This window comes from Adiantum capillus-veneris, chromosome 27 (genome assembly GCF_014529385.1).
Source record: "Adiantum capillus-veneris isolate H3 chromosome 27, ASM1452938v2, whole genome shotgun sequence".
Taxonomy (NCBI): domain Eukaryota; kingdom Viridiplantae; phylum Streptophyta; class Polypodiopsida; order Polypodiales; family Pteridaceae; genus Adiantum; species Adiantum capillus-veneris.
In genome coordinates this window covers 45,187,691-45,204,637 of record NC_140957.1, presented here as the reverse complement: position 1 = coordinate 45,204,637, position 16,947 = coordinate 45,187,691, and the positions used below count along the sequence as shown (strand labels likewise).

Genomic DNA, 16,947 nt, shown 5'->3' with positions numbered 1-16,947 from the left:
GTTCCTGCATTGTGCTAGCTACTGCTTTTATTACATGTAGGAACTTCCTCAGTGTCCTGAGAAGGTAATTTTAGGATATTTTGAACATTGAGTGAGGTTGTGGTATTGTTGCAACCGAAAAGCAAGGGAGGCGAAGACCTCTTGTACAAAGTCTCCTGGCAATGGACACAAACATGCCCAGTCGAAGACCTGCGTTTGTGAAACTTTCACTTGGAGGGCGTTTACATAACACATCAGGTTATGGACTCTCTGGCCAGCCTAGAGAAAGGATCAATCACACATAGTCTTACTCTTCACCCTCTTCCTCGTGAGTTTGAATATGGGCTTTGTTTATGACTACCTTCATTCAACAATTTCTTGGAATGGCCTCTTGAATACTTATGATACTTCATCACTAGATGAGGAGCAACATCGACTCCACTTACAAAGGGATTATGATCAACGCACTCCGCCTCAGAGTCCAACACAGACACTCACCTCGCCCAGCCCTTCACATATCTCTTCATATAATTGCACTATTCAAAGATCGCCAGCAGCTAGCCCTCAACACAGATCATCAACATCTGGCGAATCGCTAAACCTAGAAGACAATTTGTATCAGTTGATCACATCATCTCGATCTTCAGGGGCCAGCATGGCACCCTTGTGAGTTTCCCCATCTCACTCAAGCCTGGGAAGCATCCCAAACACAACTACATCTACTAAACCATATTAGCAGACCAAGGCAACAGTTCTGAGGATCTCAAACCCAATGTACACTCTCTAGCCGCTCGCATTGTATGACTTTAAACCGGTTCCTAAACCCTACAATGACATTTCAGAATGTAATTGACAATAAAACTGGAAAAAGCATTTCTACATGCTTACTTGAACCAAGCAGACACAGTTCACACAATCAAGATAATAAGAAAGATTTACTGCAAAATTCATGCATAAAACCTCTAATTCTGAGTCCAACCATCAACAAAAACAGTAATCCAGACATTCCAGAGATGGTCTCTATTACCAACTAAAAAGTACCTTCTCAGAAAGCAGAGAGAGCGGATTACAGCTCGAGAAAGCACAAACACCTCAATTAACTGAACCTGCAAAAATATGGAAAAAGCATGTGTGAAACGTAAGACACTACATTTAGTTCGCTAGATCCGTGCATGATAAATGTACTGAGCAGTATAGCTCCTTTTGAAGAATATAATTAACATTGCTTCTCTATTCATGATGTGCAAACTGGACACTGATCAGCTAAAAGAGAAACTGCATGACTACAGATTCACCTGCAAGCTTTGAATGCTCAATCTATGCAATGCCCATGCAACTCACCGGGAATTTTGTTTGAAATAACGTCATCTCTTTGAATTTAACTGCTACGTCTACTTTACTAAATTACCATACTTGACATTTTGTGCATGAATCAAACCATTGCTGCAATTGTGTAGATAGAATATGAACAAGTTTTCATGTAGCGATGGGTACTATCAGATCATATGCTACTGTCGAAATATCATTTTTGCATGTAGGATCAATTTCACTAATCACGGTGTCACCTCTGACAGAGCTCTCTCTCTCTCTCTCTCTCTCTCTCTCTCTCTCTCTCTCTCTCTCTCTCTCTGCTCTGCTGCTCGCGCGCGCGCCCTGCTGCCCGCACTGTGCTGCCGCCCTGCCCCCGCCCCCCCCCCCCCCCCCCCCTCTGCCCCTCGCGCCCGCCCCTGCACTGCACCCACGCGCCCGCCTCACTGCCCCCCCGCCTCTGCCCCGTGCTGCCTGAGCTGCACCACCGCGCCCGTCGCCCTGCCCTCCCGCGGCCCTGCCCTGTTCGTGTGCTGCACCCCCCTCTGCAGGCCCGCCCCCCCTCCCCGCATGCTTCGCTACGCGTAGGATGTCCCTCCCCCTTCCTCTACGCGTAGGGTTTCAAACCCCCCCCCCCCAAATGTTTTAACGCGTAGGATGTCCCCCCCTTCTTCTACGCGTAGGAAGTAATTTTTTTTTTTTTTTTTTTTTTTTTAATATTTATAAAACCCCCGCCCCCCCTCCCCCATTCTCTTTACCATACCTTAACCCCCCCCCCCCCCCCCCCCCCCCTCATACTCTACCCCCCTCTCTCCCCCTCTCTCCCGTCTGTAACTACCGACGCCCCTCTCTAGTCGTATCGCCTCACGCTCCCCCACTCGCTGCGCCCGCCGCTAGTGTGGGTGTACACGCGTCTTCTCCCTTGCGGACGGCTCCCCCACTCGCCCAGCTGTCGCGCCCGTTGCTAGTGTGGGTGCACACGTGCACACATACATCTAACCCCCCCCCCCCCCCTTGCGGACGGCGATCAAGCATGAGGAAGATGAACGATAAAGCCGACCCCCTGGAGAATGCCATTCAAAAATGCAAAGAGGAAATGACGGAGACCATTACCAAGATGAACCGCAATCTCTAGGGTACAATAAACATGCTCGAAGGACGCGTGTTGATCCAAGAGAGCAAGATAAGCACGTTGGAAGACCGAGTGACGACCCAAGAGGAAGATATCGCGTCACTCAAGAAAGATCTCGCAGAAGCACGATCAAGAAACACACTAGAAGAGGGCGAACTGCAACCCTCAGTAATCGAAGAAATCAACACGATCAAGGAGCAAGTACGGGCCATCCAAGAGTGAGAAGAGCAGCACAAAGAAATGACGACTTCTTGGGTGGATGTTCTTACCAAAACTCAACAGAAGGCAGACGAAGCCGAGAAATGGATCAAGGTGGCCAAGAAAGGGAAAGGCAAGGAGATAACGCCCACGTCCACACCCAGCAACATCATTAATCAGACACTTGAGGAGGAGCAGAGGAGAAGGGTGCGCGCTTTACATGTGAGAATTTGCGATCTTAAAGACAAAGGCAATGTGGACGAAGAAGTAAAAGAACTCACAGCCTTGATGGGGATTCATGAGCCGACGCACGCAAGGGCATGGAGAGTGGGCAACATAAAGAAAAATGGAAGCAGTGGAGAAACCTCAAAAGAAAGAGCACTCATCCTCTGTTTTCCCTCCATGGAAGCAAAGAAGTCCTTCTTGAAGAAAAGACCAACTCTTAAAGAGACTGGCATCTTTCTCGGGGATGATCTCACCCTCTCGCACATCGCTCATATGCACGAAGTAATGCCGGAGATTAGAGCGGCAAGGGAAAAAGGCAAGATCGCTTTTTATCGAGACGGAAAAGTGGTAATACTAGAGCGACGCTCCACATGACGGTGCGAGACTTATGGGACCACACTCAAAGTAGCTGCCTGGAACTGCAATGGATCTATGCATCTTGATGTGGGAGCTTTTGAGGATAGCTTTACTGGAAGAGACATCATCTTTTACTCTGAGACACACCAGGCCCCTGGGCAATCCATGCCACACATCAGTGGATACAGGTGGGAGACAGCCTACAGACAAGAGACACGCTCAAAGCACAGAGGGCGGGGCTCGAGGGGAGTGGCAGTGTTATTTAGAGAGGATCTGCAGCCACTGATACACATAGCCCGTAGGGACGAGCAAGCTAGGTACATGTAGGTGAGACTAAAAGCAGAGACAGGCAGATACCTCTATCTAGCTATTTGCTACTTTCCCCCGAGTACATCAGTTTATGCATCACCCAGAGGACAGTCCCCTTTCTCTATTTTGGATGATGACATATGGGAGTTCTCTAGGGATGGTGACATCATCATCCTAGGGGACTTCAATGCTAGGACTGCCCATCACCAGGCAGTGTTTTATGATACTTCATAGGAGATGCTAAGAGAGCTGGATGTAGCAGAGACGGGCCATTCCAGACTATCACACGATGTGGAATATACTGAGTATGGGCGACGCCTGATAGACATGGGCACTGCACATGGATTGGCCATCTTGAACGGCCTACAGAGATATCCTGCTTGCGGGAGGTTTTACATGCTTCCCACAAAGACATGGAGCTAGCACTGTGGACTATGTCATGGCACAGCCGAATCTCATCTCTAGTATCCAGGATCTCACAGTTGGGCCAAGACCGGTCGGGGTGGCAGTGGATCATGCTCTGGTGTCGATGACCATCTCCTTCAAGTTCAGTGTAGCACACAGGCCACGAGTAGCAGCCCCCACTCGCTACACATTCACACGAGAGACGGATTCTGTATACATGGACGAAATCTACAGACGCCTATGCACTGAGGACCCGGGGCGACCTCTGGAGGAGCTAACTACTATACTGACACAAACATTACATGAGGCAGCAGCAGAAGCATACCCACACACCAAGCCTGAGCAGAGCCGCCGATCAGGGAGCATGCCTCAGAACAGCTGGTACGATGAGGAGTGCCGCCAAACTAGAGCCAGACTTCAGAAGGAGGTGTTGTTGGGGGACGTCACTCACAGACAGTCACAGATTGACTTCCGACGCCTGGTGCGGCGGAAGAAGAGGGCTTTTTTGGCTCGACTCGAGCAGGATCTATATCAGCTATTCTTGAGTCAGGACTCACGTGAGGCATGGCGGCTCTTTCATGAGCAATCCCCCCCCCCCCCCCCCCCCCCCCTTTCTGCGATTTCCTCCGCAGAGACCTGGGGTTAGTACGCATCATCTTTGTACACAGTATCTGGACAGCTGCCCCTCCCCGACCCCCCCGATCCATGCCTACACGCATGTGTCTTTTTCACCGCTGAGATGGTGAAGAAAGCTATTGACAGGATGAAGACTGGGAGAGCATATGATCATGACGGCCTAGTCGCTGAGCATTTCATGCATGCCAAAGACCTACTAGCAAAGCTTCTAGCAGTCATGTTTAACCGTGCCATGTGTGAGGGCCTACAGGACACTTGGAGCCTATCTACGATCGTACCTATCTTCAAATCAGGAGACCCCATGGAGCCTGGGAATTACCGCACTATTATGATTGGGCACACACTGGCACGGTTGTATGCATCCATTCTTGAGCAACAGCTGAGTAGATGGGCAGAGAGGGAGGGAATACGTGCAACTGGACAGGCAGGATTCAAGAGAGGCTTCTCTACTCTTGACCATATCCTAACACTCAGGGCCATCATCGAGGAAGGCAGATCTCATGGGAGACAGATCTATTGTAGCTTTGTGGACTTCCGCAAAGCTTTCGACACAGTACCCAGAGCTAGACTGATGCGCAGACTACAGGAAATGGGAGTACCCACAGAACTCATTTGGGGGACCATGGCATTTACAGATCAATAGTAGGGCATGTATGCACCCCGGAGGGACTTTCTACACCGGTTCACTCCACAATTGGGGTGAAGCAGGGCTGCCCGCTCTCTCCTACTCTTTTCGGTATATATGTGGATGAGATTTCTGACTACATTGACACCGATGGAGATAAAGGGGCTCAGTTGGCAGGGACATGGATTCCACTTTTGTTATATGCTGATGACATAGTGTTGATCTTCGAATCCCCAGAGGGAATGCAACGTCAACTGGATGCTTTGCATACGTTTGCCCACGAAAGTGGTTTGTCTGTCAACCTGGGTAAAACCAAGGTTATGGTGTTTAATACCACCCCACAGAGGATCAGGAGGTCAGCACCTACATTCACATACGGCCAGGAGACTGTGGAGTACACAGACGCTTACACTTACCTTGGAGTGGTTTTCAGCGGACCTGCATTCTCACTCAGAAGAGCAGCTGAGACCAGACTTACTAGAGCCCACGCAGCATTGGGTAGATTGGAAAGGATGTGTTCGCACGTTCAGTTTCACGAGCCCCGGACGAAGCTCTGGCTCTTTGACACCTTGGTGGCTTCAGCATTGCTTTATGGAACAGAGATATGGGGACCTTCACTGGGAACATGGAGAAACCTCTCGTCTCTATGATCTCGCGGCTCATTAGAGCCAAGGCATCAGTACCGCGAGCCATTATCCGAGCAGAGCTAGCGGCCCCCCCACTAGTGGTGGAGGCACTCACCAGATCAGTCTCCTTCATAAGCCGCACATGGGAACTTCCTAGAAACAGATATGCTCGCATAGCACTTGAATCCTCTCGACAGTTAGCCATACAAGGAGATACAACATGCTGGTATGGGGAGATGACATCATGGTTTCAAGCACATGGGTTCAGCATCGACAGGCTGCCACCATCCCATTACTCATTGGATGCACCATCTCTCACTCTTACACAGTCAGAGATCACCAAGCTCATCCGCCAAGACCTGACCCAGCTAGACACCAGGAGGACATGGATACAACCAGCACAGGAATTGGGCACGAAGATGGCTTTCTACAGAGACCACCTTCTCCAGCTTACGGAAGATGGTTTTGTGACGAGACCCAAATACATGGATACCCACTTGTCTCATGGGATACGATGTGCTATTGGCCAGTTACGCACATCCTCTCACCAATTGCGGATTGAAACTGGGAGATACAGCGGAGTACCAGCAAAAGACAGGACATGCCCCTTGTGTAACATGGAACCTGAGACAGAGCTACACTATACATGCCGCTGCCCCGTCTACTACGAGATACGAGGCCGATTCCACTGCCTGTTCAGAGAGGGTTTTGGACCACTCTCAAGAGTCATGGGATACGAAGATCAGAGATGTCTGGGTTTGTTCTTGCTCGAGCTACGCGGACACAGAGATAGCCTGATGAATGGAGAGGCTAGCCAGTCTCAAAGACGGATCACAGACTTTTTCACAGTAGACACGGGACAGCCGCAAGAGCCACTCCCACAGCAGAGCTCCCCCTCGTCTCACACCAGAGGCACACTGATTGACCGAGCGATTGAATTGGGGAAATCCAGGCGCCCGCGACTGCGAAGAACTACACCACATCGACGGAGGCTACGACAGAAATTTCGGAGCACGCTGGCCAGGCATGCACGACGCCCGGTCAGACTACTAACCATGGAGGAAATTGATGAGATTCGCCAACGACCGATGATAGATCTCTTGTGATTCAGCTATCCCAACAAGCCGCCCTTTTTTTTTTTTGCTTAGTTTGTTGCTTGGCTCACATCGACCAGCTTAGGACCCCATAGTATATATCTTTGTTTTGTACTGTTGGTAGGTTATTAGGTTATTTTGTTACTCTGACTTTGCATCAGATCCACCACTTTGTAACTTTCGGGTCTCATAGGTCATTATGTCCTTTTGAAGACGTTAATATAACATTTCATTTCTCTCTCTCTCTCTCTCTCTCTCTCTCTCTCTCTCTCTCTCTCTCTCTCTCTCTCTCTCTCTCTCTCTCTCTCTCTCTCTCTCTCTCTCTCTCTCTCTCTCTCTCTCTCTCTCTCTCTCTCTCTCTCTCTCTCTCTCTCTCTCTCTCTCTCTCTCTCTCTCTCTCTCTATCAGTATCTAGAGCAGAGTCATGTACCAGCACCAGGGGATCCAACATTCCAGAGATACCTGAGCAGGCCACCACCGATGTACCACATTCTCTACCCTACATATGTTGCTTGTTTTTAGATACCCTCCCTATCATCTCATGGTTGTATCACCTTGCAGCCCCTAGTTGAGCCTGATGATGCGTGAGCACACCTCGACACGAGGACCCACACTATACATTGTACACCACATGCACCACCCTACCACACCCTTTTGCATAGTATAGGCTCATTTCAGTTTGTACCTTTTTTTTATTTTCCGATGCCTAGAGCATCAACACATGTATATGATATTGTCTCACAGGTCGAGTTCGGCCTTTCGAAGACGTTAATAAAGCTCTCTCTCTCTCTCTCTCTCTCTCTCTCTCTCTCTCTCTCTCTCTCTCTCTCTCTCTCTCTCTCTCTCTCTCTCACACACACACACACACACACACACACACACACACACACACCAGCTGGAGATTGAGACGGGTAGATTCAGAGGGATACCACCGGAGTATAGGATATGCCAACTATGCGATAGAGAGCCAGAGACAGAGCTACACTACATATGCCACTACACTGTGTATTATGAGATACGAGGGCGCTTCCATTGCTTATTCAGGGAGGGTTTTGGACCCCTAGATAGAGTCACGAGGTATCAGGATCAGAGATGCCTTGGCCTATATCTACTTGAGCTACATCGACATAGAGATAGTCTGCTGAGGAGACATGGAGTACGACAGTCACAAAGACAGATCACAGATTTCTTTGGATCGAAGGAGCCAGGAGACCAACCACCAGCACAGAGTTGTACCCACGTACATACCACAGGCACCCTCATTTACATGGCGACTGAGCTCGGGAGATCGAGACGACCACGACCGAGACACAGGAGCACACTCCATCGATGGAGACTCCAGCAGAGGATCAGAGGCATTCTAGCATGATACCTAGAGTGTCATTGAGGGCCTATTCTACATTTCACATTTCACATCTCACATCTCACACTTCATTTTTCATTTTTCACATTTTACATTCAGTACTTTTTATACTTGTACTTCAGACATTGTATTAGATTCACCACTTTGAATCTGATGGTCTCATAGGTCATTTTGGCCTTTTGAAGACATTAATATATCATTTCATTCTCTCTCTCTCTCTCTCTCTCTCTCTCTCTCTCTCTCTCTCTCTCTCTCTCTCTCTCTCTCTCTCAAGCTTGCAAGGTTCACTCGTGGAAGCAAGGGGCTTTCAACATATGGGACTTCCCTATGGGAGTAACAACCATATACAATCCCCTTTCCAGATAGTGTAGGAGTAGTGACTGTGATATACTAGCTTTAAATTGGAACCTATATGAAAATTGTTGACCAATACGAGCAAGTAGGTAGGTGTTCCAAATTTTGGATTTGGAGACCTGCCGCTAACTCTGCAATACAGAATTAACGTCATGCTACTTCTAAAATATGTCATGCATCTATGTACTTCCACCCACATGCATGCCTAGGCATCACTGCATTATCTACAGACAACCATGAACGTTGTGTTCTCACATGGCTGCACTAATTAATGGATAAAAAACGATCCCAAAAACACTACTGCAGAAATACTTGCAATTGCCTCATTGTATGACCTACTAGATACTGACAAGCGTTGAATACGCAGAGAAAACGGTATTGTCTATGCATCGAAACTGTAAATAACGTAGATGATAAAATACAAAATAACATGGATGATAAGAGAGAGAGAGAGAGAGAGAGAGAGAGAGAGAGAGAGAGAGATACAGCTCTTCAAAATTGCATGAACCTTTCCTTCCTCTCGCAACCTCGCTATCACCTGCAGCAAAGAAAAAATACACACACACACCCCCAAATTTCTACGCCCAAAATACAACCACATGGAACAAAAAAAGAAATTTGACGCATCCCCTCCACCCAAAAAACACCCCCTTACTCGGCCACTCCCCATAGGCCTGATCCCCTATGGCCATGCTAGCAAATTTCCTCCCTATAGACCCTACCTTACGGCAGTGCCAATAAACTTGTGACATAGGTCACTTACGGAAAAAGAAAGGGGAGCTTGTTTGTTTTTGTGTGTGTGTGTGTGTGGGGTGGGCAAAGCACTCGCATAAGAATTTGCGTACTTCCCTTTGACTCGTGCTTCGGCGAACCTTTTGGAGCTCTTCGTTCTTCATTTTGAGTTGGGCGGAGGTAAGCGCTTCACTGATTCATACCTTTCTATCTCTACCTGAGGAGAGCTATTCGATTGGCCTTGGTCTCGAAAATGAGGGTCTTTTGATTTGTGGGGTTGTTGTGATGGACAATTTCCATGGAGTTCACGTCAAACTTGGTTGGGTGAATGGCTTTGTTAAGATTTTCAAGGGTTGCAGGGAAGTCGTCACCCTCTTCCCACCAAGTTGTAAAAGAGCCACCAATGCGGATGGAGACGGCAAGCCTTCATGGCATCAACGCTCTTGCATCCACTCCTCTACCTTGGAGGGAGCGTTGGCAGTGCCTTCTTTGACCTTGGCAGCTATGACAGCCATGTTTGTGGTGATGTTCTACTCAACCTCCTTTGACTTAGCGATGAGGTGCTCGTCGTTGATGCAGTTTTGCTTTTCCATGTCAGCGAGCCGATTCTCAAGCGCAGTGAGATGTGCTTTGAGATCATCATTTTCTTCTTGGACAAGTCGGAGTTGGGCTTGTGTCTGTTCCACCGAATACACCCTCGGGGTGGAGGTGAAGAGGCGGACACGTCCAAGTGGGAGGGAACTACCCCCTTGAATGAGGGGAAATTTTTGTAAGCTTGAAAATAGTTTATTTTGAAGGTCTTGAAGGTTTCTGTGTAGTAAATCATGGAGAGTCGATGGCGAGCAGTCCTTTGAGTGTAATGGTAAAGTCAGAGGCATCTAATGAGGGCGATGGGGACTCATAGGTCTAGGCTCAAGCAGGACTAAGAAACACCTTTTCACGTAGGACGAAGAAATGCCTTCAAGGAAAGCTGACATTGTTCGTTTCTTGTTAGAGTGCAAGGGGAAACGCTTGGATGCTTAACAACTCCCCACAAGGAAGCCCCTCGCCCAAGGGAGCCTGGCAGGGTGGTGAAGCTTCTTGTTTCTAGGGTTGCCTGGCGATAGACACACACACACACATCTAGTCTTCTAGTGCTATATTATCATGCATAAACTAGTCCAAGTAGCATTCCTAGATAACATGTACATAAGAGTAAGCCATAATTTACTTCCTAGAGATGCAATCTACAAAAAATCTATCATTAAGGATTTCTTTAACTTATATCCTAAGGATTGCAATAGTCCAGCATTGGTTAAGAATACCATTAAGGTGTCTCAACTTGTGACACATTCCTTTTTTTTTTTTTTTGCAAAACTCACAATTGTAAGTGATTGTATTAAAAAGTCACCACAAGAAATATACAAATCCGCCTCAAGCTCCTGCCGAGCCTAGAGGCACAAAAGGTTACATGTACCTAGAACCGCACTATTACCCATAGCCCAATCCTTTATACAACAAGGCTCAACAGGATGACGAGGGTTGCCCTAAGCCATTCCTTCGTGTTATGCCTTTTACCAACAACATATATAATCTCCTTACTCTAAGAAGCTAGCCATAGAGAGGTCGTTATCAAATATCCGGCAGTTCCTGATCTTCCAGATATTCCTGAAGAAACAGTATCTGACAATTATGACGCCCAACGATGTTTGAACAACTTTTAAACAGCTCGCCTACCTACCACTCATCCCCCAAAAAACTGTTAGCTTGAGAAAAAGCTTACTTGAAAGGATGAGAAGGCATGTGGCCCTAGGAAATCTGACGATGTCACTCATGCCTGGGATTCTACAAAGGCCACCGGTTCTGCCCCTTGCAAAACATTGAGACTTTTGCTTGCTGTACTTCCTACCATTCTCGAGCATATTTTTATCACTATTCAATCAAGAGCGGTATAGCGATAAGAGCTCATCTCTCCAGCACCTAAAAATCAGCTCTGCAAACATTGAGAAGGCCATATTTTGGCATCTCGTATTCTCTCACATCCTTGAGCCCTCTAAGAGAGAGCCGTACCATTGTCAAGGGCCTAGAGTCCAAGTGTGGTGATCACACACGATGTCTCACAAATAAGACCCGAGTCCTATTTATAAAATGCAATTAAGAGGTGGCCATGTTACCACTTGGCCGAACATAGCTCAGGTGCCCATCTTGATGTCTGGGGGTGTAACAGGCAGCACTACCACTGCCAATGGCAGCATCTCAGACTCTTCAAAATACATAAATTCTCGAGAAGCCTCCCGCATGTACTCACTTAGTTCTAACTGAGTGGGTGCTCTTAAATTAAAGTTTCATGTCAAAAAACCACATTAAATACATCCCCCAAGAATGACCTGTGACAACAAGCCAACTAGAGCAAGTTGCTGAGAGAATACATAATGCCAATGACTAGTCTACCATTGTAATCATGAAACTTGATGCAGCCAGTTGTCCAACGGAGCTAGCTTGGTTGGTTGAGTACTCGACCTCCACGCCCGGGTCATGCGTTCAAGTGCGGCCAAGCAACCCTGTGCGCCCATAAGGACGTTTGCTTCGACTCGCACGGGATTTGTGCGATTGGAACAAAAAAAAACTTGACGTAGCCAGTGGTGTCAGTGGACTCCACTGGCATAATAGAGTCTCACACACCCTAGCTTTTACATTTTACTTTTTCGGGCTAGAGCTGGCAAGCCGACAAGGGGAAAAGAGTCTCCAGCCGCCCTAGGCTTCATGTCTAAGTGGAGATCCTGTTGAATGCAACAAAATTGAGTTTCACTTTGCAACTTAATTCCATCCATCATGCAAATCTACAAGAACAAGAAAATTACCATGATTCTTACCAGAGAATCCGTTCACAAGAGAGATCCCTTTCTTTACTTACAGTTAGTTATTCTCCAAGGTTTGGTAAGAAATCTTCAAAAGATTTCAAAATAAAGATTCAGAATCACATACTACCTGCAAGATCAGGCCTTTTTCAGTTCGACAACATCACCATTGGTACATTGGATGGCTTGTTGTACACACATCTTAAGTGCCGACCGTCGGAGCTTGTTCACATCTTTGCAGCACTTAATGATGCATCAGCTGACTATTCTTAGGTAGCAGAGCATGGCATTGTGACTTTCTCACATCTTGGGTACCTTCAGGATTCATGCAGGTAGTCTGAGTGGCATTAATCACTACCGTAGCCTCACTGTAACTGCAAGACCCTCGCTCGTACCAAAATAGATTCATGCCCTGTCTCACAGAGCAGAAATATCTGCTTCAATCCAAAGGGCCCTGTGGTAGGAATTCATCAGTCTGGTCTGAGGTCTCAAACTGAGCTCCAAAGCAGCCTCTCCCCATTGGGAAGATGTCCACGATACTGATATGTGGCTTGCTGACCACAAAAGCCTTAAGATAGTCTCTGAGACAGTCTATAACCAACCACCTTACAAACCAAACAGCAAGCCTTCAACGAAATTGCTGAATCATGGACCATACGAACACTGTCCAAAAAAATCTGATACCAACAACTGAGCTTCCAGACTCCACAGCACTGCCAAAAGGCACCACGTTGATGAGTTATTAGAAAACTGAGGCCCTCATATGCCTCACAGCTGTCACCAGTATCTTCTCAGCAGACTTCAAATGCTTTGTTCTCTGAAAAGCAACTCCTGTGCTACGAAACAGATCATCTGCAAGCGAATGTCCCCAAAAGAAGGTAAATGCACACTGATTCACATCCTCTCAACAGAATTCACAACCTCATAACCATCGAGCAATCTTTTAAAGAATGCACTGCCAAACAAAGTAGCACCTAGAGGCTGCCAGATATCATCCAGTAGGACTTGCTCAGCCTGCAATCTGCAGAAGATTACCGACGAGCACCAACAGCCGTGGGTGTGGTTTGCTGCACACAATAGACATCGTGGCCATCAGATACAGTGGTAAAAGTGCAGGCTGCTGCACTTATTGACCACAACACAGGGCCAGCTACCTTCGGGAGGGCAGACCTGCTGGAAATGCCTGAGTTGGCCAGAGCGCTATGTGCCAGGCAGGCTGCAATGATGAAAGTGCAGGTCATCTGCGGTAGGCGTGCACAGCTGTAGCATTAAGAATAGGGCAGGAACGCGTATGGCTTAGAGATCAGCAATGCACAAAATTCTCTCTCACAATTTTGATTTGACTATCCTGTGAAGTCTGGCGTTTGGGCCTTTGGGAGAGTATATAGAGATACAGTTCTGTTTCCCACAAATAACGAAACAGTCTATAAATCACAGATACAATTTCAATAAAACCACAGCCTTTAGAGTTGGTTTGTTACCAGGAACTTTTCATCTGTTTCTATGTGACTGCATGGGCGCAGCGCTTTGAATCTCCAAAGCTGATAGCTGGTAACAACAAAAAATTCAGAAGTTATGGACAATAAGGAGTGTATAAAGCAATTGTAACACATAATCTGAACTTATGTAGTTAAAGCAACATAATTAATACACAATTAAACCAAGAATTTTTTACCTGAAATAGAAGAATGATGAGTTCCATCTCAACTTGCATGGTGATATGATAGTGATGTCATCACACCTGTCAACAGACATTCATAGCATTCCTGTATCCATTCGGCATAACTCACAATCATTATCGAAATCTGCATTTACCATAGCAAGTTGATCGGCACACTTGTTTGCTAAGTTGTAGTTTCCATACATTTTACAAGAGTTGAGCAGGGACCTCCAACTCACATTGTCTGTTACACCAGGCAATGCTGCCGCTAGCTTCTTGGCCTCATCAAGACATCCTGAACGACCAAGAAGATCAATCATGCTATTTACATGTTCGATTTGTGGTATCATTCCCTGGGCTTTCATGAATGCAAGAAATTGATAACCTGCTTCTAGTGCTCCTATGTGACTGCAAATGGCAAGGATGCTGGTGCATGTGCTAGCATTTGGCTGAATGCCTTGCTTTTCTAAGTCGCGCAAGCACTGCATTGCAAGTGAATAATTTCCTTGTTGAATGTAACCTACAATCAGTGCATTCCAAGAGACCACATCTTGGTGCTGCATCGCAAGAAAAACCTTGTGTGCGTCATCAAGATGTCCACAGCTGGCATACATGTAGACAAGAGCAGTTCCAGTGACCAAATCCATTTTGCAACCACTTTTCACCATCTGCTGAAAAACTTGCTTGCCATGTTCAAGAGCCCCTAGACTTCCATACTTTTTGAGCAGAAGCGTGAAAGTGACCAAATCTGGCGTTATGCAATCCCGATACATGCTGCCAAAAATTTCAGTGGGTGATAAGTCCTGGAAGTCAAGCATAGAACCTGCTATTGCAGTGTTCCATGTGACCACATCTCTACTTGTGGAATTGCTATGAACTTCAAGTGCATCTCTAAGTTTGCCACATCGAAGGTACATGTCAAGAACAGCATTTCTAACAATAATGTCACTTTCAAAACCATCTTCCACTAACAGATGATGGATCGATCGACCATCCTCAACAGCTTTCAACCTTCCACATGCCTTCACGCCACTTAACAAAATAACTTGGTCTTGTTTGATGCCTTCTCCTTGCATTTCCTTAAAAACATCAAGAGCAGTAATGCCAAGTTCCTGGCTTAAACATCCTGACATTATCACATCCCACGAAACGACATCCCGACCTGGCAACCCCTTGAATATGTTATAGGCATCTCTTATGTTTCCACACTTCACATACATGTGAATTAAAGCACTTCCAAGCACTAGATTTTCTTCAAGTTCATTTTCAATAACCTGATTGTGAACAAGTTGACCTTGGTCAATGGCTTCTCTGGTGCTGCACGCCTTGACAAGAGACAAAAGAATAACCTCATTCGGCCTTTTCCCCTCTTGCAAAAAGTTTCTAAACACTTCTATTGCAGGGATCCAATAAGCATGTTGGGCATACCCAGCAATGATTGTTCCATATGACACTAAGGTTCTGGCAGGAAGCCGTTTGAAGGTGTTACATGCCTCCTCTAAGCTTCCGCATTTTGCGTACATGTCCAACATGGCATTACCAATGGCTCCATTAAGTAAGAAACCCCCTTGCATGATCTTCTCATGTATCAAACGACCAAGCCAAATGTTACCAATGCAAGTGCAAGCTTTCAAGGCAAATAGAAACGAGACTTCATCAGGCTGGATGCCAGCCTCTTCCTCCATGGCTTCAAATAACTCGAGAGCAAGAACCCCCCAACCATGTTGCACATATGCTGCCATCATAGAACTCCAAGCCACAGCATTCTTGCATGGAAGAGCATCAAATACAGATCGCGCCTCTAGAGGGTACCCACATTTACCATACATATCAAGTAGGGAGCTCCCGAGGACTAAGTTGGACTCGAGACCTAACATAAAGATGTGGTCATGTATGGTTCTTCCATGGTGTAAGGATGCTAAGCTAGCACATCCTTTGAGAACCGATGTTAACACAAATTGGCATGGCATAACACCCTCCCCTTGCATGTTAATGTATAGCTTAAGAGCATGCTCATGTTGACCCATTACTGCATGAGCAAAAATAATGGCCTGCCATGTATAAGATTTGGGGTGTGACAATGCACAGAAAACAAGGCTGGATTCCAGTAAGGTGCCACCGCAAGCTGCAAATAAACGGATGAGGTGGTCTCCAAGACCTGCAAACCTGTCAAGATCAACCATGATCATGAGGGAGTGCAATTGCCTTCCATGAGCAAGGTCCTTGTCCTTGTAGCAAACCTGCAGAAAGCGGTAGATGGCGTCTCTTGAGAGGGAAACCCCTCCCTGCAACATTGCCCCTTAGCATTGGGCTTTGTTTTGCACAGCCAGAGAAATTATTTGAAGCTGAAAAACGTTCAGGATTACGGGAGAACTACAAGCGTGTGCCTAAACGATCTCGGATCAACCCCATTTCCAGACAAGTAGAAATTCAAGTTCACGTGAGGGGCGGGGAGCCCGTCTCTATTACTGTGCTAGCCATGACGGGTTCTTTGGGCGATCTGACCCAGAAATTTCACAAATGTAATCAAAGCAGCAGGTCTAACTGGACAGTGTGAACGCCACTACACTAAGGATGTGGTCACACAAAGTATAGCTTTCACTCGCGCACCGTGGTAGGATGTTACTTGTAATGTACATACTGGTAGGTTTGATATTAAACCGTCCCAAGATTCTCTACGTTAGGCTCGATTTACTGATGTAAAAGCATCAAATCATGAGTCTTCACCCCTTGCCATGAACGACCTGTAGGTCTTACACTAGCCAACAAGCACAGGATCAGATCGTGCCATCTCGTGCAAGCTTTTATCTCAAAAAAAAGGTTCAATTGCTAACGACAGCTGCCAGCTCGCGCCTCCTCTCCTTTGCCTGTCCTGGTTTCAGGACTATATGACACAGGCATGGGGGCATGGGATCTATGGTGAGAGCATCGAGCGTCGTAGATCTTGTCGGCACCGCAAAAAGTAATCTCGGGTACAAAAAGTAATCTCGGGTACCTGAGATTACTTTTGGTCACCTTTGGTATAAGATTAATCTCGGGCCCATACCATCACAATAAACACGCGGGTGCTCGTGGTTAGGGCATGGGAGTCGCAAAGGTGAGGTCAA

At 46.8% G+C, this 16,947-nt stretch overlaps 1 protein-coding gene across 8 annotated transcripts; it reads right to left on the bottom strand.

Annotated features, from left to right (window-relative positions):
* Positions 1-889: 889 nt before the first annotated feature.
* On the bottom strand, positions 890-16,367 carry LOC147421882 (pentatricopeptide repeat-containing protein At3g53360, mitochondrial-like). Of its 8 annotated transcripts, XM_086502534.1 has the most exons (9): positions 14,226-16,367; positions 14,080-14,135; positions 13,996-14,024; positions 13,856-13,921; positions 13,662-13,728; positions 13,511-13,578; positions 13,335-13,363; positions 13,155-13,247; positions 7,677-13,032 (listed from the first exon to the last, which is right to left on the bottom strand). In XM_086502534.1, the coding sequence occupies exons 1-9, from the start codon at positions 16,132-16,134 to the stop codon at positions 12,923-12,925; spliced, it is 2,427 nt and encodes an 808-aa protein (XP_086358660.1). In that variant the 5' UTR covers positions 16,135-16,367; the 3' UTR covers positions 7,677-12,922. The 8 variants fall into 8 exon arrangements, 2 of the variants coding, with proteins under 2 accessions (XP_086358660.1, XP_086358659.1); XR_015186732.1 differs by lacking the exons at positions 7,677-13,032; positions 13,155-13,247; positions 13,335-13,363; positions 13,511-13,578; positions 13,996-14,024 and adding an exon at positions 890-1,085 and having other exon boundaries at positions 13,856-13,985; positions 14,080-16,364; XR_015186730.1 differs by lacking the exons at positions 13,155-13,247; positions 13,335-13,363; positions 13,511-13,578; positions 13,996-14,024 and having other exon boundaries at positions 13,856-13,985; positions 14,080-16,364.
* Positions 16,368-16,947: the final 580 nt, after the last annotated feature.

Coding starts and splice junctions, on each gene's coding strand:
- LOC147421882 (XM_086502534.1), bottom strand. CDS start 16,134: ATGTTGCAGGGAGGGGTTTCCCTCTCAAGAGACGCCATCTACCGCTTT. Junction 13,922..13,995: donor GTGCCGATCAACTTGCTATG/GTAAATGCAGAT, acceptor GTCTGTTGACAG/GTGTGATGACATCACTATCA. Junction 13,364..13,510: donor AGGATAGTCAAATCAAAATT/GTGAGAGAGAAT, acceptor TGGCCAACTCAG/GCATTTCCAGCAGGTCTGCC.